A 27,784-nucleotide genomic window follows, 5' to 3' on the forward strand; every position below is an offset into this window, starting at 1 on the left:
TTTAACGACTCCCCGGTGCCGTCTGCAATGATCAATTATGAACCAAAAAATTGAAATTTTCTATTGTTTAAGAGATCCTTAATACAATACAAAATGTCCCATTAAATTATATTTAGTAGTTTTCCTTTAATTAATTCCTAAAGATCACCTATTTTTATGGGCGCTGGACCGGAACAGCCCCTTAAGAAAACTGAGCAGACTCAATGCTAATATCAAGGTGGTGACAGATCTCAGAGATTACCTTAAGATCCAGCATCAAAGTCATTTCTTTATTAATCTATTTCAACAACTGAAGCTTTGAAAATACCCTGCACTGACAAGAAGGGGAGGAATTAATCGAATACGATCATCCATGTACACCCTTTAAAACTTACTGTAGAATCAGTCCCTGTGACCATACGTTGATATATCTGCACTTGGTCCAAAATATTCTTAAAATTACGGTAGCGTTACGATGTGGTTCGAAATTTATGTTTACCAGGAGGAAATGCAATTAGCTAATTACGTTTTATATTCCACGGGTCAGGGTTGTAGATAAATATCCACCAATCTCGTTTGCATACAATCAAATAAGTGGGCGTAGTCGTAGGCGCGGGTACCTAGGGCATAAGGGTACCTAAATATTTTGACAGTGCCACCTCGGGAGATCCCGAGAGGGCGAAATTTATGGTACCCCCTTTTGCAAGTTGCTGTGTTACGGTCACCCGGAGGCCCTTCGAAGGACTCTACGAGCTTCGGAAGGACCGTTAGGATCTGCCGATTGCACCACTTTATTGGCAACCATAAACGCGTCCCTGCGCTGCCGTTTCTCTTGACTTTTATGAAGAATCACGAGTGATCCTTACTTATGCCCCCTTTTCAGCGGGTCCATTCTTGCGTCAATCGTTGAGAACGGCCTAGGATAAAAATTTCCCGCCGTAGCATTCATTGTCTTCGGCGATAGAATTAAAAGAAGCAGAGTAAATTACACGAAGGTGAACTTTTTACTTGTTTTCGTCAGGGCAGCGCGTCAGCTATGTATGCCGATCACTTGAAATGGTACTTCAGTAAGATTTCAATTAAATGATATTTGATTCGTAATATTTAGCTACACGCCATGTTTCATTTATAAAAATCTTGCGCACGATTTAATTTTTTGATTTTAGACATGGGGAGAAGCTGGGTTTTTTCTACGTGAAGCAACAACAAAAAATGATGGAGAGATAACTAGAATATCATAATGAGGAGTATCTTCTCGTAGAATCATTCATTTCTCGTGTGTAACAGTGGAAGCGTAATATGCACGTCAATCTCAATGTAATCTCCCGAAGAGCTACCCTCATGAAATCATAACTCATTGTGCAAGAACGATATTACTTAGTATCTACCTTTCATTCGAAAAGACTTCTGATACTCGCATATAGCAAACGTGAAGTATTGGGTCGAACATTACACAATTATTACATAATTCCTTAGTAATTATTCTTTTGTTCTTCATAACCTAATCTACTATTCTATCACGTGCCGCGTCTATATTCATATTTTGAGTGTTGCATTTTTTTTTTGTTCTAAAATCCGTCCAAACATGTCAGTTAGAAAAGTACATATTCAACAGATACCACTTTATGAGTTTCAAAGAGACACAGAAAAGAAACTAGGGTAAAAGAAACATTTGCGAAGTTTATAGAGGAGGTGACATTAAAGTTCGAGTGTATCAAATGCGGTTTCAAAAAAGTCCGATCTGGAGACTACGGGTTAGACTGTAACCGTTAGATGATAAAGGCAACAGATGAGGTATCACTACTAGAAGTACTAGAGAACTCGTAATGAAGTTTAATGCGTCTCTATGAAATGGTAACATAGTGATCTTTGAGAGCAACATAGCGATATATATAAAAGAAAAAGTCCTGACTGACTGACTGCCTGACTGACTGACTCATCAACGCCCAGCTCAAACCGTTTAACTTATTTAGGAACGTGAAATTTGGAAGGTACATTGTTTCCATGACATAGGCGCCCACTAAGGAAGGATTTTTGGAAATTTCATCCCCAAGGGGTGAAAAGGAGTAAAATATATTTTCTCGGACTCCCTAATATCTCTTAAGCCCGATTAGATATCAACGTGGTTCTTACTGACAAAGATTACCCACACAAATGCCTAAACAAACAATTTCAGGCTTTTTCCTTAACCAACCCCCGAGGAGGTGAAAAGGGGTGAAATATATTTTTACAGATCGCTCAAAATCTCTTAGGCCCTATTAGATATCAACTTGGTTTTCACTTCGAAAGGTTACCAACCCAAATACCTAAAAACCAATTTCATGATTTTGTTTCAATCAACCCCTAAGGAGATGGTGAAAATAGTTGAAATATGTTTTCATGGAGTCCTTAATATCTCTTAGACCCGAAGCGAAGCCGCGGAGGTATTTTGCTAGTATCTAATAAAAGAAAAGCACAAAACCTTTCCGTTCGAAACGGAGTGTGCACGAACCCTCGTGAGCACCACGTTCACATCCGTTCGCCACTTTGTAACACCAGAGTGTCCACCTCGCTAAGGAATAAACGTGAAGCGATCATTCAGGGAAATATACTGCTCGTGGAAGTCGAAGGAACCGCGGGAACCTTCCTCGAGCGCGGCCCAACGCCGTCTCTGACTCCACAAGAGTAGTCTCTCACGGTTCACATACTTTAAAATAAACTTGGAAACAATTAGGTCGATCTGGTTAGCGATCCCCGGCGGAGGAGGAACGCGGTCGAGTGGTACCACTAGTCGCAGCAACGAAAGTGTAACCGATTCGCGCAGAAGTGGGGCCCCCGTTCCTTCGAATCGACGGCAAAAAATGGTGGGGGACGGGGGAAGGCCCAACGACGAACGATCGCCTGTCTCGTCGTTACGTTGCGTCAAGGAAAAAAGGCCCTCCCCGACGACGCTCGGCTGTGGGGAGGAGGGGAGGAACGCAGTGGCGGAGCTGGGGCATTATTCGACGCCTAATTAATCGAAAGTTATACAACAATTATTATGACGCAAATGGCTGCGATCCATGGCAAGCGCGACGGTTATGCCGCGGCTCACCCATATCGCAATCACAAACGGTAATTAACGTTTGATTCAGCGATGCTCGTTAGAATAAATTGGGCGCCGCGGTGTTCCTGCCGGCAGCCGACTTCTTAACAACCGTGCCGGCCGGAAAAGTATGGCGGGAAAACTTGGCCGATGGCGAGTCGACCTTAATAATTTCGTTGGCGGGTAGAACGACTCGACGAAGGCTCCGGGTGCCTTTTGATACTTGCGGAAACTTTGGTCAATGTTCCCCCGAGCTTCTGGCTTGAAAGTGGTTACGCAGTTTTCGTGTCCCCCGAAGGAGCCGCGCGGTGCAGGACGATTGTGCCAACGCGGTACGGTACATACCACGGATGGTTCGTCTTGCTGGATTAGGTCGTAACGCTGGCGGACGGGAAAAAAATCTGACCGGAGATCCTTTCGTCAAGGACCGTGCGGATAGGCTTGGGTTACTGTATTTTGCAAACTAGCGGTGCCACGCTTTTTTTTTCATCCCGAAATCCTCGAAAGTCCCGTTTTTCATCTGGCAAAAACGGACGCAACTGTCACGGATTGTAGGGTAACTGTAAAAGGATTTCCCGTTGAAGGGTTACTGGCTGCCTTTTTTTTTAATGTCAACCAGGACTCTGTTACCTGGCGTGCAGTTTACTGCCTTCGGGGACCGACTTCGTCGTAGAGTAAAATTTCATGGAAATATATGGATTTCCCCGCGAAGATACAAGAGACTTGTTATTAACAAACTTCGCCTTTTTATAATCATTAACAATGTTACTCAGGCGATTCTAGAACTACTGCAAGGTAAGTCCATCACGTGAAGCGACAAATAAAATAATTAAATTAGCGTTCGATATTATGAATCATAATTCTAGTGTGGTATCAGTGGCATAGAAGTCACGAGTTAATGAATAAGCTTGATCCATTATTTAAGGTCTTTGTGTGGAATTTTCTAAATTTATTGAAGATCAGCGATTTCTCAACCAACATCTACTGTTTCGTCGCACGGAATAAAACTATTACCTTAACGTGTTGTACTAGAAAAATATACCGCGAAAGCATGCGATATTAATGTTTATTAATATCTGGTGCACTAACCGAACGCGGCGCGTCTTGGCGTTCAATACGAGCGTGCAAAAGCGCTTTGAATAGTTGCAAGAAATGGCCATGACGAGGTATGTAGGCGTTAAAAGCGCAGGAACGTCCCTTTGATCCTTGGACCTCTGTGTAAGGATCTATATCGTGAATCCACTTTATCGATTTCGACAAAAATCCACGAAGTGTATTCGCGCAGAAAGAAACACTTAATATGTCCAAGAGGTACAAAAACCGTAACTTTAAATGTATCTGTCATTCTTTAAGGACGGACACGTTTTTCCTAGCTGTCTTAAAAATTTGATGAGTTTACTCATCCAGATTACGAGTCTTAGAACAGGAGTTCTGCTTAAATGCTGTGAATTTAGAAATAAAAAAGGGCGTAGGGTGTAAATGTCAGAGTATAGAATATTGGTGAATTTTAATTCTAGTAGAGAAATTGGAACGACCAGTTTCGATTTTTAAAAAGATCTTAATAAACATGAATTCTTGGTGGAAGAACGTTCCTTTCCTAATATTATAATATACCGTTTATTTTTTTATATTTTTATTAATATTCTTTAAAATATTCTAATTAATTACACTACTTTACGTATTAGTAGTCTTCTGACGCACAGAATAATTATAATGCAAGAATTACGCGTTATAATACTTGGCAAAGACTTTTTGATTTTTACCTCTAGATATTAAAAATGCTCTCATTGCAGAATAGAATATCTTTGTGATTCTTGTAACTCCTACTCATTCGTACTACTTATTAACAATAATCGCGCATGTGTATACACGTGATATATACACGTCTTCAATCGTTTCATCAGAAATGGTTTTTTCAAAAAAAAAAAAAAAAACGTTCGAGCATTGCATTTAGTTTAGGAATACCGATTCTAGGATTTACTTTTACCTTTCGCACTACAAGACGCTCTTCTCATGCATTTAATAACTTCTTCTACGACACAGCACTGCTTCCTACTGTTCTCCCATTCTAATATCTTTTTATGCTTCTTACAGTACCAAAGTCGCTTTCTATCATTCCTTCCATTTCTCTGTATCGCTGACTGTCTTCTCAATGCGAAATTACAATGCTCGTTAACCATGGTAATATGTATTTACTTATTTAAAAAAAACTTTTACAGACCGTCATTACTCGACATCACTCAGTAATTTTCTAATCAGCATCCAACCTCCAGAGCAACGAGAAGAAACAGATCCAGAAGCTGCAAGTTCCTTTCTTGCTGAAACTTGCTACTTTCTGTCATTTACGTTTTATACAAAGCAATATCGTTTCGTTGCGCATATTTTAGAAATCTTTTATCTGAAACTTGTTCAGCAATCTTCTGCCCATGTCACTAATTTCATGATTTCGCCTATAACTTCGGTAATTTTAGGAATTTCAAAAAATCCTTTCAAACAAGTATTCTTAAAAACGTTGAACATTCGAAAAATGAAATAAAAAAAAATCGATTTTTAGACCGGAACCTCTTAACTACTGTAGCTACGAAAGGGTTAATTTTTTACCTGTGGACTCCACATCGCTACGAATATCGACGCCAGATTTTAACTGGACTTGAAACAAAAAGGGCTAACTTGGCACGACGGGGAGCCGCCGACGAACAAAAGAAATTGTTGTAAATCGACGAGCGCGAGGAAGGGTGATGCGTGTATGCGCTTTTACGCTTTTCCCTGCCCATTCGCTCGCGGCAGATGCGTGTAGGTGCGCGTCGACGTGCCCGGTGAAGGTAAAAATTGCGAAATCCTCGGCACTGCCAATTAGATTCAAAACTCGGACACAGACGGGCCGCGGAGCAAGCGCGAATTCCTCGTTGGCCAATTCGCGCTAGCCCGACGGTAACACGCGCGCCAGCGCGTTCGCGAATTTCCATCGCCGCGACTTTATCGATCTTCCCGTTCTGTCTGTGTCGAAACGAAGAAGGCGTATGTAGGTATCCACGATTTTCGGTACGACCGCGAAACTTCCGTCGAAAGCGTCGATCCGCTCGAATCGGTACCTCGAGGCTGCTTGCCGATCAGTCGCGCTACCAATACCGTCCACTTCTGGATCAGACAAATATTTAATTCATTTTTTATTTACACTGTTTCGTCCAAAGCAAAGCTGGGTATATGAAGTTCTAGATCATCCGCTGGGTTTAGACAGAGTTGGGCATTATTCGAATGATCTCGAATAAAAATTTATTCGAATAATGCCCAACTCTTGGTTGAGTGTCTGCCTCGATATGTAATTAAATTGCAGGGGCTGATTATTGTAATTGATGTAGTAATGCAATTCTAGGTTTACGTGTCGATTTTACCTAATTTTTAATTACTTCTGGGATTAGTTAATGAAATTGGCCTCTTTCTCAAATTAGGGAAATCGAGGACTACTCCCCGATTTATCCTAATCATTCGCGGGAGGATCTGGAGAAGACGAAACTTTGAACTTATTTTTCACGCGAAATGTAGAGTGCCACACTCTATATTCTTTTAATGCATTCTTGCGCATGGCATGGACGAATCGTATTCGCAATTTTGGCCAGATTAGCGAGCCTTGTGCATTCTCATTATTGTAGCTAATGTGAAGAAACCGGGCCTAAGAATTTGGAATCACTCGGCAATTTTCATTAAAATCTTATATGGTATATGATGAACTTTATTTGATTCGAAGTTAATATTTTCAGGGACGACTGCAGTGTTATTGAATTTAATAGCTATTAGTATCTCATCGCGTTAAATAGTTTCTTTCAATTTCGTGTTCAAAAAACAATATTCCTGCTTCCCTAAATTCACGGGCTGATTTTAAACATCTGGGCGGTCTTCAAAATATTTTCGGTGCATTTTGTGTTTTTTTCTAGGTTGCAAAAAATTCTATGTTTATTAATGTTCTTGTCGTTTTCTTATAAACTTCATTACGAAGTTGAGATTCGATAAGTGGAACACCTCTATAAGACGAAAATTCTCCTCATTCCCGTCCGCTCTGCTGTAAACACCTCTGGAACTGGAAATAAAGCTTCCTTAATTCGAACTATATTTTGCACGTTAAATTATGTATTTCACCCCTACAACTCGAATTTAGAAGAACTCCGACTTTTACAAGTCGAACTTCACTTCTACATATGTATTACGAAATTTTGTAGAAAGATCTGAAAATATTGAGGGAAATGTTTTCTCTGCATTATTCACGATTGAAAATGCTATTAATTTACGATACACTAAGAGAGTAGCACAAAGCAAAATCAATTTTTTTTTAAATATGTAATAAAGAGTAATATTTCGAGTATAAAATGTGTCTTATAATTATTTGTATATATGTTTACAATAAACAATTGCCCTTTAAAACTTGAATTTTTCTTGCTTTTCAGCTTCGCAAGTCGAAAAAATAACAGTCCTAAAAGTCTCTATAATTCGACTTTCCTTTGTTGAACCTGTCTCACTCGAAAACTCGATAAGCCGAAACTTCTATAATTCGAAGATTTTTTTCCTTCCCTTCGGATTCGAGTTATCGAGGTTCGACTGTAGTACTAAAACTCTCTGTACAATGTTCACGAGTATTTATAAATTTCTTTTGAAAGAAAAATGCGTAGACACAGAGAATCACACACAAGAATACGTTACGTTTTGTACACTTACAATTTGGATCTTCCCTAGATTTTTTAACAAACTACTTTAGACTGTTTATATAATTTACAAAATAGGGTCTGCTAATTAACTTCCCTGAAATATGCGTTTTAATTGTTGTAGTTGTTCTGATGCTGCTTCCGTAGATACAGAATTTTTATATCTTTTAAATAATCCTCGCACAATTTTCATTCAGAGCTGAATAAATTATAAAATACAGATGGGTGTCCTGCTGCATTTTATAAACCGCGAGCAACCTGAAAAATCAACACTATCCAATGTTTTGTCGTAGATAACACGAACATGTGGATTTTCATTCGCGGTGCCTGCCCGAGTCTTTACTGTTTTTAACGTGGCATCATCATTGCTGCCAAGCATATAAATGCCATGTTTGTCCTTCCATTTCGATGCCACAGGTTTCGTTCTATGACAAATTCCTGTTCCACTTTTTAATAGTTCACAAATACAATTTACATGCTACTGAATCACTGGCTATCGCTGAATGACTCGTGTTTGACACGCATGTCACCTAAATAAGTGGCAAGGAATATGGCGAGTGTGTTCATTGAATATCACCACACGAACAACTGTAAGCAACAAGTAAACCTCTCTCCACCCCTTAAGGGGCTAAATGAAAAACACAAATTAACTAGCGATTCGAAAATGCTTCCATATCGGGGGAGACGAGTCAACTCGTCGCGAAAGTTGAATAATTACGCTCGCACAAAAAAAGTAAATACAGTCGCGCAAAATGAATTCAGTTATTTCTAAGTACAGAGAGAACGTTTCTAGCTAGGAAAGTACATTGACAATCAAGTATTTTATATACAGGGCGAAGCACATCACACGTGGCAGTGGAATATTTTAAAAAATATTGGTTACATCAAAAAATTCTAATTTGGCAAAGTAAAAGTTATTTAAGAGGCTTATTTTTGTTCTGAATTCATTTTCATTTTTGAATATTATGGTTCAAGAATATATACAAAGCATCGATGTTTTTTTCCAATGAAACAAAGCAGGTACTTGATCTGCTATATTACTATTATAGTGCAGAAGAAGACGATCTCAACGGGATGTATACATAAAAATTTCAATTAATTTGTTTTGCACACGTACGACAATGGTATCGCAGTAAGTGTTGATAATGGTCACCGTTTACATTGAGAAAGAATGCCACTGTTTGAAACTTTTTTTTGTCACAAAAATAATGTGTTTACTAAATCGAATTTTTTTTCTATTTATTAATATGTGTTTTGAGAATACAATTTTATTTCTCATATTTTCTTAATGCTTGCTTGCCCCAAAATAAGGCGGTGTAATACGCGTTAAAAAAAGGCCTCGACTTACAAATCTTTTCGGTTCTTTTGTTTCAAACACACGGTTCCTCCAAAATCTTCCACGCAGTCGAGGCATCTTTTATTTTACAGCGATTGCACCCACTTATTTTGGCGGAAGCAAGCATTAAAAAAAATATGAAAAAATATGTTTGCATTCTCAAAGCACGTATTAATAAATAGAAAAAACTTCAATTTAGCAAACACATTTTTTTGTATAAAAAAAAAAGTTCCAAACAGCGGTACTACATCAGGACGTCACAGTGGAAAGAACCCTTAAACAGCGTCCAACGCGTAGCCAAACATGTAAATCTACATTTCACACACCCTCATGTACCCTTTCCGAAGGATTTATCCCCACCCCCCGCTGATTGATCAAGAAATCGGGAAAACCTTTATTCGCCAGTGGTAGGTACACTCCATCGACGTCACGATGCGATCCGATGTCAGAGGGAATCGGCAGACGGTGATTTAACACCGGTAGTGGACGATGCACGAAACGCCAAGGTGGTGGAAGAAGAGCAGCAACGGGGAGGAGGGTGTCGGGGGAGGGGGGCCGTAACGAGAGGGAAGGGGGTAGGTGAAGTTTGAGGTGGGGGGTCCACGGTCCCCCCCGGCTCAATACGCAAGGAGGCCTCTCGAAGTAGGGGCCCCTGTCGGTCGGCAGCACGTAAGGCCCCTCGCAGTAAGGGCCCACAGGCCATCCAGTTCGTTTCTTCCTCGCCTACTTTTAGGAATTAGTCGCATCTCGTCCGGCGCCAGGCGAGCGAGGCCTCTCTCCTGCTCGTGTCACATCGACAAGGCCTCCCTCCTTTTTCTCTCTCTCTCCCCCTATCACTCTGTCTTTCTCTTTCTCCCTATCTTCCTTTTCTCTCTCTCTCTCTCTCTATCTCTATCTCTCTCTCTCTCTCTCTACCTCACTCTCTCTTTCTCTTTCTCTCTCTCTCTCTTTCTCTCTCTTTCTCTCTTCCTCTGTCTTTCTCCGTTTTCCCCGACGTTATCGACTGGAACGTGAAATCGGTCAGAAGTCACGGGACAGAAGGAACGAGAGGAGTGTGCACGTTTCGAACCGAGGGGGCAGCCGATGCTCCTGTCGACGAATTTCCGCGCGACAGTGACCGTGATCGCCGATCTCGCGCAAGAGTGTTCCGGCGGGGTCGATCCACCGCGAGATAAGGATCGCGAGTGATCGTGCCCGAGGGACCGCGCCGATTCTGGGTCGCGATCTACGTAGCCGGGGATCGAAGGCAGCAGGGCAATTCCAGAGGTGAACGGTGCGAAAAGGGGGTGGCCGCGGATAGAGAGACGGCGTAGCGGCCGATGAAGACCACCGGGTGGCTGATGAACGATCGACAGTGCTCGTGGTGGCAAGGGAGGAGACTCTGGGCAAGGTCAAGGACCCTGTCCCGCGGGAATTCCTCTTCCTGATCCACGGCGGATCGATCACGGGCCCCGAGCTCGATTTGCGCGCCACGCTCGCGAAGAACGACGCGTTCCACGGCTCGTCCGGAGAACAGAAGAGAGGAGACGAAGAAGAGGAAGAGCGTCAGTGAAAGTTTCGTGGTCCTCTCCTAGCTTCCGGTTCTCTAGGGGAATCGGACGAGGTCGTTAATTGTCCTCGATACGATCGATCGACCAGTGCGTGGACCGACAGACTGACAGACTATTCGGTGATCTTGTGCCCCTCTTGACCCTCGTTGCTGGTTTATCGCGACAAAGGAAATACGTATATACATATATAAATATATATATACACACACGCAAATATACATCTTGCTGGCCTCTTCACGCCTCTTTGGTCGGTGCCGCGCCGTGAGAGGTGAAGTCTGTATAAAGTGATCTTATAACGAATCGTTGTCGAGGGAAGCGGATCCACCGGTGAACAGTGTCTCGTTCTGTGGATAGATTATAAAGAGGAGGTCCTGAGAGAACATCAACAACTCCACTCTGGATACCACGCTGCTCATATGTAAGTTAACAATGCCACGGCACCTCACGCCTTTCCTTTTACCATTCGTACACTCTACGCTGCCCCACGTTTCTTGCTCCCATTTTTGCTCCCAAAAGGAATTGTGTAAATACTTTTTATCCGCGCTTCGAGCCCCGGATACAACTCGAACGCCAACGTTTTATGCTTAATCGTAAATTAAAGCGTCGCAATCCCGCGAATATCACCCCCCTCTCATCCCCCCACCGCCCCGATTCGATTACATAATTGTTCCGCGGAATACCAAATTGTAAGCGACACCCGCTCGGTGCCGCAATATGGCCACTCGACGAACATTTAACGGCGGTGCCCTCCCCCGAAAACAATCGGGATACGATTCCGCGAACGTTTTGCAAAAGGTTGTTGCATTTTTATGAATCGATTCCCGCTCAGAATTTCTTGTACCACATACGTCACTCGAGTTACCACGCTTTCTAACGATAGAACCCGTGTCTCGTATTCACGATCGAAGTCGCGGATTCCGGTCGACTTTTTTTTTCCCTCCTCCGCTCCACTCGCGAGGAACTTTAACCAGTCTCGTTCAACGGCCGCGACCGGGCCCGTCTTCGCGTAGAAGAATTAAATCGTCGCTGCCCTGGCTGTCCTTGGCCTTTCGCAACGGCCGCGGACGGTATCGTAAGGAAGGTCAGGTCTACTTGTTTGAATGGACTAGAATTCTTCCGGAACAGAAGGAAATTCTTTAGAGAGTGCTCTACCGATGCGACCCAGTAAGAAGTCGAAGACACTGCGGCTTGGGAAATCGAGGGATCGCGACGCGCACGACCGTCGACTAATCGACAACACGCATTCCTTTAAATCTTCCGATTTTCCGAAGTCACTATAGTAGACGCAACCAGCAGCGAGATAAACTGGGCATTTTAAGAGAAGCTGGTTCTTATTATTTCCGTCGAAATGAAATATAAAATATTTTTGAAAGAGGCTAACTTTCGTAGTGGTACTTTTGGCAACTCGGTTCCTCGCTGGACGAAAGAAATAATCGGAAATACGTACATCGTTATCCTTCGAATGGTTTCGAGAGGCCGCTCGCAACGTGTCAGTGGGACCTGGCACTAAAACCTAACAGTTAGTAACGGGTACTGGTAACCGTGTCATAAAGGAGGATCCTCCGTAGCACGAAAGCATTTCGGTATTTCGGACCGCGTGTACTCGGTACGTTAACGGCCGAACTGCAACCTCGTCGTAAAAATTTGCCCCGAGGCCTGCGTCCGTCCTAGAGCGATGAAAAAAAAAAATCGCTAGCCAGAGATCGCGTTCCCGTTCCCGTATTATCCACGCGCGGATAACAGTATTCCACGCGTCCGCTTGCCGAAAACACTATTCTGCCCTAGTATCCACGCCAATGGCGAGTTTTAATCGCGCCATGAATGGGACCATATATTTAGTTAGGAAACCCGCGGCGAGCGCGCGAAGGGTGTCAAACTTGTTGCCCACGGTTGAATAATAACGAGCGTAATACGTTTCTGGGAGAAATTTATTTAACGAGCACCGCGACGTGGCGCAACGGTAGCCAGACGTTCCGAGCTTCTCGCCGTTTCTTCGGACAACAAATCATACGCGTGCCCGCGGAGGAACGTTCCGGGCCATTTTCCATCGAGTAAATTTTAGTCGCCGCTCGCGGGGTCCCGTATAAATCGTACGCCAGCGATTGGGCCGTATGTCTCGCGGCCGGGCCGGCGAGCAAACGTGGCGCTCGAGCACCGCGCGAAATTCAAATCTGGATGGACGTCCTTGCCCTTGGCCGAGACCGGAGCTTTTGGGGCCTCGACTCGAGGAACGCGAACGGATCTCCCCGGCACGAAAGTTCCCATTGTATTCTCTGCGCGAGCCGCGGCCCCTTGCGTCTCGTCAGTGGTGCTTTGACATTTAGAAGCCGACTCGGCTATTAGGTATTGGAGTATCGACGACGAAGAGGAGGACGGCCGCGTATGCACGTACGATGGAGGCGACGAAGACGGAGGCTGCTCGGTTCGCGGTGAAATTTCTCCGCGGCGAGTTGCCCGGCTGTCGCGAGTGGGGAATCGACGTGTTGGCGCGAGGTTGTAGACATCTCGCAAGGCGGTTCGTTGCTCCTCCATGGCAATTCACGATTGGCTCGAGCCAGTGTCAGTGTCAGAACGTCGATTTCTCGTGGCCACGATCATCCTTCGAAAGCTTCCACTCTCCAGCCAGCCGCTGGTCGCCGCGAAGCGCGGACAATCGCGACGGAAGGAGTTGACGAATCGCTCACCCGTTAATAACCCTATAAATCGCCCGCTATTATATCCACGTGATCGTGCCCGTTTAAGCGGAAACAGCCTCGCTATGCCTTCTTTCCCTCGCCCATTTTTTCCCCGACGAAGCTCGGGATACTGACAATTTCCTTTCCAGCGTTAATCATTTCCTGCGCGTGCACGTCGCGCGCGACGAAAACCTCGCCCGTTCGACTCGCATTTACGATTCATCTGCTGCTAAACACCTGCAGCTCCATTTCCCATGGGAAGCCGGTGCGTAGCGCCGATGCGACATCGAAGCATTCCAACTGAGGGACCGAAACCACCCAAACGCTTCCCACCCCAAAATTCAATCTCTCAGTATTTCCGTAACTAAATGGACCAGAGAAGATCAGCGGAACGGCAGGTATTCGAGTCCCTCTTTTTACGGGACGAAGAACCAGGATACGAGCGAATTATTCGCGGGAGAGGAAGAAACGAGAGCTAGGACTCTCGCGCGAGAGAAAAGGGGTAAAGCCAGGGGGGAGGGGAGTGTTACAGCGAGACGCAGAAAGGGAATGCCAGTGAGACGAGGAAAGAGAGAGGAACCGAGCAGCGAGAGAGAGAAGCTTGCGGGGGAGAGAAGGACGAGAGAATAACAGTGTGGTGGGGTACTACCAGTGGTACCCGCGGTGGCTGGAGAGTAGGTCAGTGTACCACATTAACCGGTATTCCCGCAGAGTAGGGGGGCTTCCGACTCGTCAGTTCCGCAAGCGCCTATAGTCGTATAGATATACCTACTCGCTGCTCCGACCACGGTCGCGTCCATGCTCGCCTCGCTTCTGCATCCACGGACATAGCTAACTGCTTTGTTCAGTTGCATGGTCGAGTACCGGTGCCCCGACGTACCTGCCCGAAGTGTAAGCACTCGTTGGAGACATTCCCGAAATGGTCCATTGCAATTACCACTGAAAAAGCAACTCTACCGCTCCAAGGAATCTTTGCGCTAGTTCCCTATGCTTTGGAGGACCATTGCGTCCCGCTTGGTTTTCAAGTCCAATGTATTTCCTTTGGGTACCTATATCGTAAGGATCTCAATCGTCTCTGAAGTTGCTCGTAGACGTTGCAGTATTCGGCGATAGCACTTCACGAGATACGCCCCCTTCGCGTCGCTCTTCGTCTTCTTTAATCTTTACCTTAATGGTTGCCGCACTTTCTCCGTTGGCAGCGCGGTGCCAGGCTCCCTTGTACACGCTCGTATGTAAGTACGCGCCTATGAGCTACGACGCATTTTGATGTCCACGCCATGAGCAACGTCCAATTTCCCTGGATCGAACGCCCCGATCCGAAGGGTGCAGGTCTTTCTCGAATCTTCTCGTCGTCGACCGTGCTTCGCGTCGTGAAACGTTGCTGATGTAACCTTCCGCTCCACGTTGAGATCCACGATTGCCATAGATGCGCGTTGAATTTTCTAATCGTATAGAAAAAGCGAATTTCAAGGGTTTCAAGCTGACACCCTTTTCGTCGTCCTTCGAGTTTCGCGTTCGTCCATGTACAGCTGGAAATTGTCTCGTGCGATCGCAGAATTCCGTTCGACGGAATATTAATGAGTCGTTACGAGCATCATGACTCAAACATGAAGTATCCGCGCGAGGAATGCGAAGTGTTGCGGACGTTGCGCTTAGTGCCGGCATTCAAATCTCCGATTTCCATGCGCGCGTAAATAAGTTGCCGCTACTGGGACGGATGTCTGGGAGTCCCGACGCCTTTGGGAATTTCGTTGGTCGGTACCAAGCATTCCGGAGCGTGATAGAAAGTAATCGATCGTTAGCACGATGCTGGAGGCGCGTACGTTCCACCGATATTCCTCTCGTGCCCACATAATGACGCTAATCGGTCGGCGAGTACTAATGAACGCGCTAAATATAACCGTGTTCGAGTATACCGCTATAATAGATAAAAGATAGTACCCTCATTTCACGTGTTTGCCTTTAAAGCGTATTAATGCGAAAGTCGACGACGAGACTGATCGGCGCGGTGCGTAGCTGTTGCCGTCCTGCATTCCTCGCCAATGGAATTCGAGTAGCCAACGCAAAGTGACTTCCGTCGTTAGGAAAGCTGTTCCTTGCTGGTATTTCCCAGGAAATCCTTCAAGCTTCGCTACTCCCTATTCCGTACCACCTAATCATTTCAAGAGCATACAAGCGACCCACAGTTTCAGAGGAGGATCAATTAGTCCTGGGAATTTCTAAAATCTCCAGGAGGCATAGAAGAAGAGGAACGGCGATTTGCATGCGTTTGTTGCACGCTGCCGCTATTACCATAAAATTTCGTGCACGTTGAAAAGCGAAAGAACGGGGTCGACCTCGTAAATTCGTCGAAACGCGCGAGCAATTCGTCATCCATGTCGGACGCGGAAGCGCGCGGAAGTGAATTTCACGTTTACTCGTTTCTGGTTTTACGTGTTACGGGGGACACGCCGTGTGTCGCTGCCTTCCCCAGCGTCCGCGGTGCGCCCGTACAGATCGAGACGCGCCAACTCGTTCCCCGTATGTGGGTCACCGTGGGGAACCGCGATTCGCACGCGCCATTTTTCGCAACGAAAAGGAAAGCCATGGCTCACGCGCCTAGCAAAATACGACTGGTTTTGCGTAGGCCTCCTCGCCGTCGAGCGCAACGCGTAACGGTGCTTCGACCTACTTCCGTTCCCCACTATACCACACGCTCGGATATAGTTTAGCCGTGTATAGTAGCGCGAACAAGTGCCGCCGTGTCACGTGACCACGCGCGTTCCTCTCGTCCAACTGTTCCAGAAAATCGAATTTCAAACATGCGCGTTCCTATTCACCGTTTCAACGACGCCCGCGCGAAAGATTTTTCTTTCTTAAAGATCATTTGAATATCCTGTAAAATGAGGGTTCTCCTTGCTCCTCCAAGCTTCCCAAGCGATAGTTCCTCATGGGAACGTAAAAATTTAACGACGTAGGAAGAAGAGCGATTAAGCGGAGATCCTTGTGTACAGTGGGTCAGAGGAGCCTTCTAATGTTGGCATATCGGCCGGCAAAAGTGGATCAATACGGAAACCATGGCTCGCACGCGCCATTTTTCACAACGAAAAGGAAAGCCATGTGGGCAAAATCTAGCAGATTTGCGTAGGCTTCGACCGTGCAGCGGGCTGTAACGGTGTTTCGGCCTACTTCGGCCCCCACTATACGCGAGAACGAGCGCGGTATAGTTTCGGCGTATAGTCACGGGCAGAAGTGCTCGCGAGCTGGGACCAACGATGTATGTAGGTCCACCTCGCTCGTGCACCAACAGCACACGTGCGTGCACTGACGGCCGTTTAATTTCGGTAGGCCAACACGTGTATCGTACGCGATCGACATCCTTGGTCCTCCTCCATTTCTATCGGTCACGATAAATAACGTAACGCGAGGCGAAATCTTGAGTACGTAACTACTCCATACACATATGCGTTACAGAAAAAAGTGGATATCAAAAATGTCCACATTCCCCGATCATCGTAATCGCAAAGGCTCGCCGCCGCCTCAGTGGAGCGATCGAAAACTATACTCCCTCCCACCAAAAGGGGACCACTGAACCGGCTACGTCCGAGATCTCGGCCGCGATCGTCGCCAAGAAATTCAATAAATACGTCTGCCAACGCGGACGGGTCCAGCTGGCGACTTAATGGGAACTCAAAACGCGCGCGCGAGACACGAGCACGGGCGCACGACGCGTATAGGTGGGCGCATCGTAAACCTGGATCGTGGGCCCCGCGCGAATCGATACGGCCGAATTGGTCGCGTCGCGCGGATACCCGGTGATCCCATTGATAAGTGGTTCACCGAGACATTGTCGTAGGCCCGAAAAAAAGTGGGACCGCGGCGCACGCGCGCGGAGCGAGCTGCCCACCGCCGGTGCCAGTGGTGACGGAGCCTACGAGGCTTCCTCGAGCGAGTTCACGCCACTGGATAACGGTACACGGTGAACACGTCACGGCTCGACGGGACCCCCGTATCCTCTCCCCTTTGGTCCCCGAAGTGGGGACCTCCAACGCGTCTACCATCCACTGGCAATCGACAAGGACGGGCTCTAACCGGCGACAAGGACGGACACGGCGGGTTCACTCGAACAGAAAGGGGCGGGAAGCACGAGGAGGGAGGTTGTAGTGGGGGGGAGGCAAGGAAGGAACCTCGTGGCGGGCACAGTCGGGGCCATATGTGTGTGCCGGCGACCATTTGCATGATTCCCATGATGTGGCTCCTACGGCCACGCGGATATGTCAATCGGAACGAGAGGAGAGAAAGACCCGATTCGCGTTTTTCGTGGCAGGATGTGGAGATCGCGGCCGCTTCTACGTCGATGTAAATAAACGTCCTTTTGTCTGGACACCTCGAAAAGATTCGGTTGTCACTGATCAGGAAGTGCGGTTAACTTCGCGGTACCGTATCTGGAACGATGTTCACGGATTGTGGGACTCGTTATCGCGGCTTTTGCAACACTTTTGCGGCGGAGGATGCGCGTACCATTCTGGGAGGCGTTTGCAGCCGATAGAAAAGAATCGTCCGGTTAGGTTCTGTCTTCTTATTAATTGCTTGTTGGGTATAGTAACTAACAAACGTCTACATCCGGTATTCGCGCGGCACGGCTGAGAATGAGACTTTCCGCGAGGCAGATAGGCGCGCGCGCGGTCTTTCGAGTTCGTGTTACCTGGAATGAGCGTTTTTAATGTTAATCTTGCCGTTTTCCTGATTAGCAATAGTGTATAGGACGGTGGTGGCTCGCTATTCGCAACACGAAAATGTATTTTTAAACGTGGCAATTTGGTTGGTCGAGTGTACCCGGCCGTGGCTGGCTAGTGTGCCACTAACCTAGTTAGCGGGAGCAAGTCCCTTTCTTCTTGAGAGAAGTGGTATCTGCCTACTTAACTTCACGATACACGCTGATATACATATGTATTTATACGTACGTGTACTGTACACCTTTATCCGTGGATACGCTTGATGTACATAAAAAAATGTCGTTTACAATGCCGTCGTGCAGACACGCGCAAAGGCACTTCGGTATATGTACACGAACATAGAAACTTATAGCAACCAGTCCACCACACGATGTTACTAGTATCATTCGCGACTATACTGTCTGATATCTTGACGTATTATCCCATTAAATTTTTAGATCTGTTTTCCGCTCGTCCTTTTGGAGATGAATTTACTGTTAGACTTCTTACGTGTCTTTTAGCAATGAACGTTGGCGTTGACTTGGAAATTCCAAGCATACTACTACCGTCTCCTTTTTTTTAACTCCCATTTAACTTTCACCTTCGTGTAATCTATTTCTCGATCCAGTATCACGGAAGCAAGAAACCTCTCTAAATGATTTTTAATTTATAAATCGGGCACTTCAGAGTTTCCTCGCATTTCACAAATAACGAATCGTACTTCAATTGACTTGTCCCTCTCCAAAGTCGAACTTCATGTTACAGGTCCCCGCGGCGCCGTTGGCGGTTGCAGCACCCCCGGCAGTAGAGTGGATCCCTGGTGGAATCCTGGTACCCTCTTCCCCTCGACCCCTGGGCCCCCAAGGATCGACGAGGGGGCACCGGATAACGGTAGCGGTGGTTTTCAGTTCTGCAGCCCACCGAGCCGTACCGCGAATAGTCCGTCCCAACAGACTCACCAGCACCATCAGCATCACCCCCATCAACGCCAGCAGTCGCAGCATCCTCAGAGTCAGCCGAACGCGGCCAGGAACGTCTGTACGGCTTACAGCATCGCCTCGACCTCGGCCTCTTCGTGCTCGTCGTCGAGCCTCGGTCACGTCGATACGGTAGCGCGAGGTGCTGATGCCGTAGGTTCGCCTGCCAGCGCGTACGGCATCGCCTCGTCGTCACCGGAACCATCCTCGGCCAGCAACCTCATACTCTCGGCTTTGTTAACAACCGCGTCGTCGACAGAGGGCAACAGCCAAGCGTCACGGAGCGGTCCAACGACCACTGGCCACGGCAACGCGTTAGCGTACACGTCCGCAGCATCCCTTAGCTCCGCGAGCACACGAAACATCTACAGCAGGAGCATCGCGTCGGCTGATTCCTTGAACGGAATCCTGTCGTCTCTAAACGTCCGGATCAAGACGGAGGAATACCCGAAGCTACGCTCAGAGGAGCGAAGAGCGACAAACGCGACACTATCATCAGCGTCACCGTCGCTGTCTTCATCCTCGGCGTCCACCTTCAACACCTCCCTGCTCAGCTCACTGCTGTCCACGTCGCGCATCTCGACAGGCCCCTGCAGAAACGACAGCGACGATATCCTCTCGAGGTCCTGCATCAAGCTAGAGTACCCGTCCACGGACACTCCGCACAGTCGTGACCAGCCGGAGGTGCAATCAGTGGTGCGCAGCATCAAAGTAGAGTACCCACTCAGGCAATCGTCGCGAGACGTTCTGGACGCCGGTGAGGAAGAGGAACTAGCTGCCACGTCGCCGTACGATATAATCGCTGGGAACCCTGGTCGGTGTTTACCGAAACAGACCACTTGCGGCGGTAAAAGCCAGGCGAGCTCGTTGGTGAAGGACGTCACCGTGCCACCCTGTACGAACATCGTCTCACCAGCCTCAGATATCGTGATCGAGATGAAGTACGAGACCCAGTCAGGCCCACCGGCCGCTCCACCGCATCTGACGTCCTCTGGGGTCGAGCCACCTCACAGTAGCCAGGGGACGGGCATCGTCGTCGGAGGTTCGCCCGCTGAAGTGGTCGGCGTCGACAGTTTGCTGCTGTCGCCCTGGGGAGCAACTGGGCCAGATTTTCTCGAGCCACCCGATGTCAAGCAAACGGCAGCTGGTCTGCACGATGCGTGGGACACTCTCCTCCTCGGCTCGTCGGTCGGCGTAGCCTCGGCGCAGTCGTTGGCGGAGCTGAAACCTCTTCCACCCTTCACGGGATACACGGGCCACCTGAGCATCAACGGAATACCCGGCCATCACTATCACACGATAGCGTCGTCCGCGCAGAGACCCTCGTTACCGTCCTCATCGCCGACATCATCTTCCAATCAGGAGTACTACGAGTCGCCAGTCGTGTCCTCCAGCACGCCCTGTCCCCAGGGTAGCCAGAAGCAGCAGCAGCAGCAGCAACAACAGCAGCAGCAGCACCAACACCATCAGCACCAGCAGCAGCAACAACAACAGCCACAGCATCATCATCACCACCAACAGCAACAGTTGCCGCAGTCTACGCAGCAAGTGGACTACGACATCGAAGACATAGCGGAGATCATTGGGTCCGCGATAGCAGACACGACGGTGCCCGGCGGTGGTAACGGGGCAGGCTCGGAGCACGATCCTGACGCGTCGCGCGATTGGATCGACATCGCCGAATGGATCGACACCGCGTGTTCGCCGAAAGCGCAAGAGACCACGTCACCCAGCCCGTACTCGCAGATATACGCCACCGCGACACCCTCGTCACAGGCACAGCAGCACGGCTCGACACTGCAGAGCTTGCTGACGCACGGCTACGCGCCGTTGCTGAACGCCAGGCTACAGTCAGCCAACGCTGGCCTTCAAAATGCATCCTGCGGGGAGACACCGTCGTCGACCAGCCCTTATCCACCTGTCAGCCCACCTGGCAGAGTCTCGACCTCGTGCAGCCCCGATCACCTGTTGCACTCGTCATTCGCCGCGCCGTCGCACCCCAGAAAGAGGTCACGACCAACTCCCGGCTCTCAGAATCCCTCCAAGAAGAGCCCAGGCACTGGAGCGACGGCTCTACCTTACGGGACGGAGTCCGGGCTAATCGGTGGCAAGGAGAAGCCCGTGCACAGGTGCTCCATCTGCAACCGTGGATTCCTTAACAAGAGCAACATAAAGGTGCACCTAAGGACCCACACGGGCGAGAAACCGTTCAGGTGCGAGGTCTGCGGGAAAGCATTCAGGCAGAAGGCACATCTGATCAAGCATCAACAAATTCACAAGAGGATCGGTAGGGATTAGGCTCGCGACGATCCTTCCCTCTGTTCTGGGAGTATGTTTTGGATGTACCTATATTACCGTAAGTACCTATGACGAAGTAACGTCGAAACAGATGTGACCCCCGATCGGAGATGGAGAGAGATTGGCGAACTGATCGTCATTGTCCACTGCGATCCGCGGATCGACTCGCTCGATGGCGATCGACGACAAGCTTTCACGTCACTGATGTTGCGCAGGGGGAGGAGGGCTCAGGCGACGAATCTGGTGAGTCGATGCACCCCGAGAAACTGTCCAGAACGCCGGTCGACATCGCGGAACAGGAGTTGACAGTGCTAAGTCCCAGGTGCAATATCGAAGGAAGATCGAGGCTTTCGTAGAAACAGGTATGAAACCTTCCAACGGGGGCTCGATCGCGCAGCGGTTCTTCTATGGGGCCATGGATGACGTATGAGAACGAGACAGGTAAATGGTGAGATGATCTCTCGTGCTGTGTTATAACGACTACTCCTGATAGCACGGTGTGTACATATATACGTATCGACGATAACAGAGCACACGTACGCGGGTACGTGCGTATATACACGTGGGAAGAAGCGAGAACGTTTAACGTTTCAAGAGAGAGGATGTTTGAAAAACAGAGTATATATACATTCATATGTATACATATACATAGTTAGGTTGTAACATATAACAGACGTAGAAGGAAGTGACGAAAACTACGCGAGGCGCGGCCATGCGCATGGCCTCGCTACGGATGTACCTAAGCTCTTCCAAATACGTTATCGTGTAGACTCTATCGCTTGTTCTTTTTTTTTTTTTTTTATTTATAACGCTTTTATATTATATATTTTCACGGTCTCATTGTCCGCAGTCCTTTCTGTTTCTTTGTTATTTATTTCCATTCGACTCGCCTACCTTTCTTGTTGGCTTGCCTCTTTGTAAGATAGTCGATCGTTTTGTCACTTCTTATTTAAGTTTCTCATCCTACCCTTTTCTATATTTCCTCCAGCCTCCCTGTTAGCTTTCGATCGTACGGGCGCACCGTACCGTTACATGTACGACGACAATTTCATAGGATCGTTCAAGGGCGTGTATACTTTTCGAAGTCGTTCGAACGATACGACGCTACGCTGTTCCCCTCTGTACGACCAGTCGTGTCTGTCGAGGCTTCTTTACGGGTTCTTTCTTTCCCCCTTTCCTCTCGACGAAGAAATTTTCATCCAAGGCAAGAGAAATCATGTACCCAGCGTATCTTCTACCCTTGAATCGTCGTCCAAGGACGAACTTCGAGATTTCGATGGATCGACCGACGGAGGATGACGACGCCCGCTAAATGCCGTTTCCGAATTCGCGTTACTTCAGAGAAATAATACTCATCGATCGACAGGAGTCGGGCCCAGGCCCTAACATTAACTTATTCGCTCGATCGTCCTTCCTCATTCGATCCAACGAATTCTCGTCGACACTGTGTCCTGCGTTGCAATGCTCGGTGGCTGCGGAATTGTAATTTGTATAAAGTCAGAAACATGTGGATTATTTAAAAAACTGATGTTCGATTAAATGATTGTTACCGTAATACGAAGTTTCCAGCTCGTTTTTCTTTTCAATACCTTCCGATCCCTTATTCATAATCTCCACCGATCCGTCTCCTTCGAGCAACGCCATTTCCCCCACAAATTCCGAATCGATCGTCTCAGAAGCCAAATTCGTCGATTCCATTTGAATCTCTCATTTTTAGTACTCAAAATCTGTCCTTAACTTATGAATTTTCATTTCATGGATTTGATCACTTTGGCTTCCGAGGTGCTCAAGTTAAGCACAAAGCTACTTCTTCCTATGAAACACCTACTATGTATTTCCTTGCAGAAAGTGGACAGAAGAATCAGAGTCGAAACGTGCGCTGATAATTTCCGAATCGTAATTTTAACACGTTATCCTTTGCTCATCGTAACAATTGCCATTTTTCGCGCAAGCTTAATCGAAGCGGAGCGCGTCGACATTGGCGAGGTGAAAGTTAGCAAGTTATAATCAGGTTGTAATACTTGACGACGAAAACGTACCCTCCGCGCATTTTATGGAACTAGCCAATCAGAAACCCCACAAACATCTCGGCTCCTCGTTGCGTGTCCCGCGCATCCGGATCTCCTCTCTCGTGTATGTGCTCGTTTTCTTACTTTTATTTCACTTTAAGTGTGGCAGCGGCGCGGAGAGGCCGGCGTCCGGATTCTGCGTTTACTTGACATAATGGTCACGTTGCCTGTATTGATTTCTCGAAAACCAGACTCCCTTCGACATTCAATTATAGCTATCAGTAATGGTCGAGCGACTAATTGAAGACTTGGATCTTTTCAGGGCCTAGAAGCCGGAATCACAACTCCCGATTTAATAACGAAGGTTACTAAATGGCATATTCGAAAAGTGAAACGAAAATTGGTGTATCACAAGCATATTTTCTGGAGAAAAATGACAAAAGTTGGTATTAGCTTTCACGGCAAATGAATCGAAATTTTACGTAATTTCGAACACTCACATTTTATTAGTATCACGAATATGAGTAATACGAAGAGTACGTTGCAAAATTCTCGATGTTTAATACACATTGATCGCCTAATTTTTCATTTCTGGCAGTTAGAACTTATATTGCAGTGAAAGTCGTGTCTTTCTTTCTTCTTAATACATAGGCATGCACACGTTCGCTAGAATCAAGACGATCTATCGGTGATGTTAATTATTCTACTCAGTCTCAGAAAAACGAAACCCGCGATGCGTTTAACCTCCCTTCATTTTACCCACAAACGCGCACACGATTACCTATTCCCAAAATCGTACATACATGGCGTCTTTTCTCATTTGTTTAACCGATCGATGAAACGATCATTTCGTGCCACTGATCACACTCCCCTGCACTCTGAATTTTCTTCTCAACCCCTACAAATTCGAATCCAAATTCGTCACCTAGGTCACCGCTAGAAACTTTTCCTTCAATTGCCACATTACCACTATTATTAGGTAGCCTTGCATCATTCAGTTCCTCCCACATTTATAGAACTGGTTTCGCTAATGTGGAATCTCTTCCTCGATCCCTTGATCATCATTCCCGGAACGTTGCAAGCTCATAGTCTTGCTATCAACGAAACGAGCCTACTTCTGCGTCGCGTGGTGTCACCGAATCATCGCGCGCGTGTCCCGCAAATTACGCGGGAAGTCATGACAGAAGAGTTGAAGAAGAAAAGGATGAGATCCGGCTTCGGCAACAGGTTGTAGAAACGGTGCATTGGTTAGAATAAAGACCGCGGACCATTGTTACATGTAATAATATAACGGGGTTACGGCTCCAAAGGTTATAAGGCCCCTCGTGGCGTTGTCTCCGCGGGTAGATACGGAGATTAAGGCAAAAAAGGAGCAAACAAAAGGGGAAATGAGACGGGCTGATATCCTTATTTTGGCCCGCCTCCCGAGACCCGTTAAAACCACAGGCGCGGATTACAGGTATGTACCTATGTACTATAATATACACAAATGGGCGCTTTGCAGTTCGTGTGGTGGCAGATGTCGTGCATTTGTAACGACAGGTTCGTATCAAACGCGGAGTGGAAGTCTGTCAACAATAACAAAAACAGATGGCGTAAAAAAAAATTGAAAATTTGAATTTATCACTTTTTTCGTATTTTTTAATGCGCGCGAAGACAAATGCCACTTTTATAACCGCCGGCTCAAATATTGAAGGATAATTCAGAGACTAGGGTACGCCACACTGCTCATTTTAAACGCTCCAGTTAACTCCAGAACGACTTCTGCGACATTTGACTTCTCGGACACTTAGATTTCGTCAGGTTTGAATTAGACGGATTTGTAGTATATATAATCCAGATATTGATATTTCTTGTACATGATACACGAGGCACTAACTGAGGGTAGTAAGTAGTAACGATCGAGTGGCCACGCGATATAAGTATTCGACTACTTTGCCTGACAAATTCTGCACCAGTAAAGTGCAAACTATTTCTGCAGGACTACCCAGAAGCAGTAGAAATAATTTCATAAAGGTGTTCGTACGTCGTAACATTCCGGAATAGTAGCAGTATTTAGCAGCAGTAAGAAGCTAATAAATCGAGGGAAGCCAAGCAAGTTGCGAGTAATATCGAAGTATGTGGGGTCAGTAGAGATCGTAGAAGTTGCCCTAGGGTTAAGTCAGTAACGCAGGAGCAGGAGATGGAACAGTTGGCCAGAGAAGGAGAAGACAAAGAGGGACGAGAAAAACATGGGATGGAACCAGAGGAGGTTTGTGATTCCGAACAGTTAGAGGCTAAACCGTGATGGAGGAAAGGGACCGGTGGTACCACGAGTCCCATCACGGCTTACGTAGCCCAGCCAGGCCAATGACCTAGATTTTTGGGGCCCGTTGGGCCAGGTAGGGCTTCCCACTCGCGATCGCTGGGTCAGCTTCGTAACGCGCGTTACGCCTATTCTAGGAGACTGGTTCCTTGGCTCCTGTAGCGCGGCAGCGTAACGTAAGAGGATTCCAGACGCTCCAGGAAATCGGGGCCTCGGAATTGACGGCGAACTCGACGCCAGGTCGATACGTTACTCGCTGCTCGATACATATCGGTGAATTCCGCTGCTCCCCTTTCACCGTTCCTTTTCTCCAGAAAATTCACACCTACCGGAGCCAGCAACACCGTCTTAATTAAGAAGCCGCGTTAATCGAGAAACAGTGCTCGATTCTCCGGATTCAATTACGACATCAGTATCGCCAGCGACGTTTCGCTGCAGCCGCGTTCGTTAGAATTACGAAAGTTCCAGAACACCCAGCTGAACATCTGATTTACTAGCTGGAAAGTGGCCTGGCTATGCACTCGTACTCGCGATTCACGCAACTCTGCCCACATTCCATTCCCTCTTATCGATACCTCCACAAAATCTCCCCGCAGAGGCCCCCGTTCCTCGCTTCTAAACCACCTTGCTACCCTTTCGGTAAACGCGCCACCATTTCCGCCGTTGGACCCCGAGACCGTTCATTTGGCAGCCGTCCTCCGCCAGTACGTTCGGGTCAGTGGCGGCAGCGACGCGCGGAAGTGGATGTAAGTACCATTTTCGTCGCGAGGATCCGCAAAAGTATCGCTCGTCCAGGAAGGAAGGGACGGCGAAGCGGATGCGCGGAAGATCTGGCTCGATTATGGCCTCGCCGAGAGAGACAATGGACATCCTCTTGTGCAGCTCGATAGACGGGTTTTACCATCGGGCAAAACGTGGCAGACGGTAGCGTGCCGGGCCCTCCGCTCGCCGCGGAGCCACCTTAAAGAAAGTCTTTCACCGTGTGTATACGCGGGCCCGGCTCAGGGGGAGTGCCCCGCGAGGGGCAAGGTGCCTGGGGAAGGGGAGAGGAGGAGGGTGGCCGGTGGTGGAAGGGCAAAGAGGAACAGCGAAGGAGGAGGACGATGTTATACTACGTTGGTATACTTGATGGTCGGTACCAGGCAGCGATGTTCCACTTACACGGCACACTTAGCAACCCGCCTCGGTTCAGGATCCTGAAGAGTGGGTCTATCCTACGGCTCCGATCGCGTCGCTTGCTACTCAGCCGTGTACAGGCCTCGGCTGTTCCGACGTGAAATTCGTGATAGAGCTCGAGAGAGGCGGCCGGCACGACGCGGACGCTTCCTTAGGAAATGACGAACTCGCCGCTAGAAACTAGGGGAATTCGCGTGCACGCGCGCTTGGGATAAAGATGGTTATCGCTGAGATTCATACTCGGTTGTGCTGAATTCTAGTTTCTTTCTTCTTCTTCTTCTGCTTTTTTCTGGTCGCTCAGCCAGCTATACAGAGCCAAACGTTTATAGGCTTATAGCGAGCTCGGGCTTCTTACGGGAGAATATTCCAGCGGCACACGCGAGCTCTTTGCGCTTTTGGAGAGCGACCGGTTGATGGGATCGTGCTTTTGTACAGCGTGTTTGCAAATTCGTGGTGGAAACTTTGCGTCTAGAGCTGCTCGGAATAAACGGAAAAGTAGAGTAGAGCTGATGGATCGCTAGTTTCCTTGGCGAGTATTGTCCTATCTTTCGGATTTTGGCGATTTAACGAGACATATGGAAAGGAGATATGATTTCTTCTTAAATTCACACGCGCTATTCGGTTTTATTAATTGGTAAATTGCACAAGTTTTTCGCAGATTTTACTGTGTGGAATCGGATAATAGCAACTCGTCTTGTAAGGCCATGAATACTTTTAAGATTTTACCACAGCTGTGGTAACGATATTTAACTATTCTAAAATTAGTGCTGTTGGTTATGAAAAGTTGTTTTCAATAAGGATATGCTCTGTTCAAATAACAGAACATTGAAGTAGACGAGTTTTGGTTGACAAACGTTCGGGTGATCGGGGCTGCATTAACAAATACCAGGTTGAAGATGAAACCCCTCCAAGTTATAAAATACAAATGTATTTATTTATCATAGAAGATATTCGATACGTTTTCCTTTTACTTCAGTGTACAAACTCAGCATGTTGCTTGATTAAAAACGATGCAGGCTCAGAAACA

The 27,784-nt window shown here is 47.2% G+C and overlaps 3 protein-coding genes across 4 annotated transcripts in view; all 3 read left to right on the top strand.

Moving 5' to 3' along the window:
* LOC143366286 (annexin B9) overlaps positions 1-27,784 on the top strand; it is a 171,661-nt gene that overhangs the window by 90,356 nt on the left and 53,521 nt on the right. The window lies entirely within an intron of this gene.
* Ich (zinc finger protein ichor) lies at positions 10,960-22,487 on the top strand. Of its 2 annotated transcripts, none has more exons than XM_076807201.1 (2): positions 10,960-11,041; positions 18,758-22,487. In XM_076807201.1, the coding sequence occupies exon 2, from the start codon at positions 19,906-19,908 to the stop codon at positions 21,265-21,267; it is 1,362 nt and encodes a 453-aa protein (XP_076663316.1). In that variant the 5' UTR covers positions 10,960-11,041; positions 18,758-19,905; the 3' UTR covers positions 21,268-22,487. The 2 variants fall into 2 exon arrangements, with proteins under 2 accessions (XP_076663316.1, XP_076663315.1); XM_076807200.1 differs by lacking the exon at positions 10,960-11,041 and adding an exon at positions 13,964-13,976.
* Positions 17,191-27,784, top strand: part of Dally (division abnormally delayed protein) — a 279,160-nt gene continuing 268,566 nt past the window's right edge. Inside the window, exon 1 of the mRNA XM_076807204.1 lies at positions 17,191-17,195. The gene's annotated coding sequence lies outside the window, so the exon portion shown is untranslated. The remainder of the gene's footprint in view (positions 17,196-27,784) is intronic.

The sequence above is a fragment of the Andrena cerasifolii genome, chromosome 2, assembly GCF_050908995.1.
Source record: "Andrena cerasifolii isolate SP2316 chromosome 2, iyAndCera1_principal, whole genome shotgun sequence".
Classification (NCBI taxonomy): Eukaryota; Metazoa; Arthropoda; class Insecta; order Hymenoptera; family Andrenidae; genus Andrena; species Andrena cerasifolii.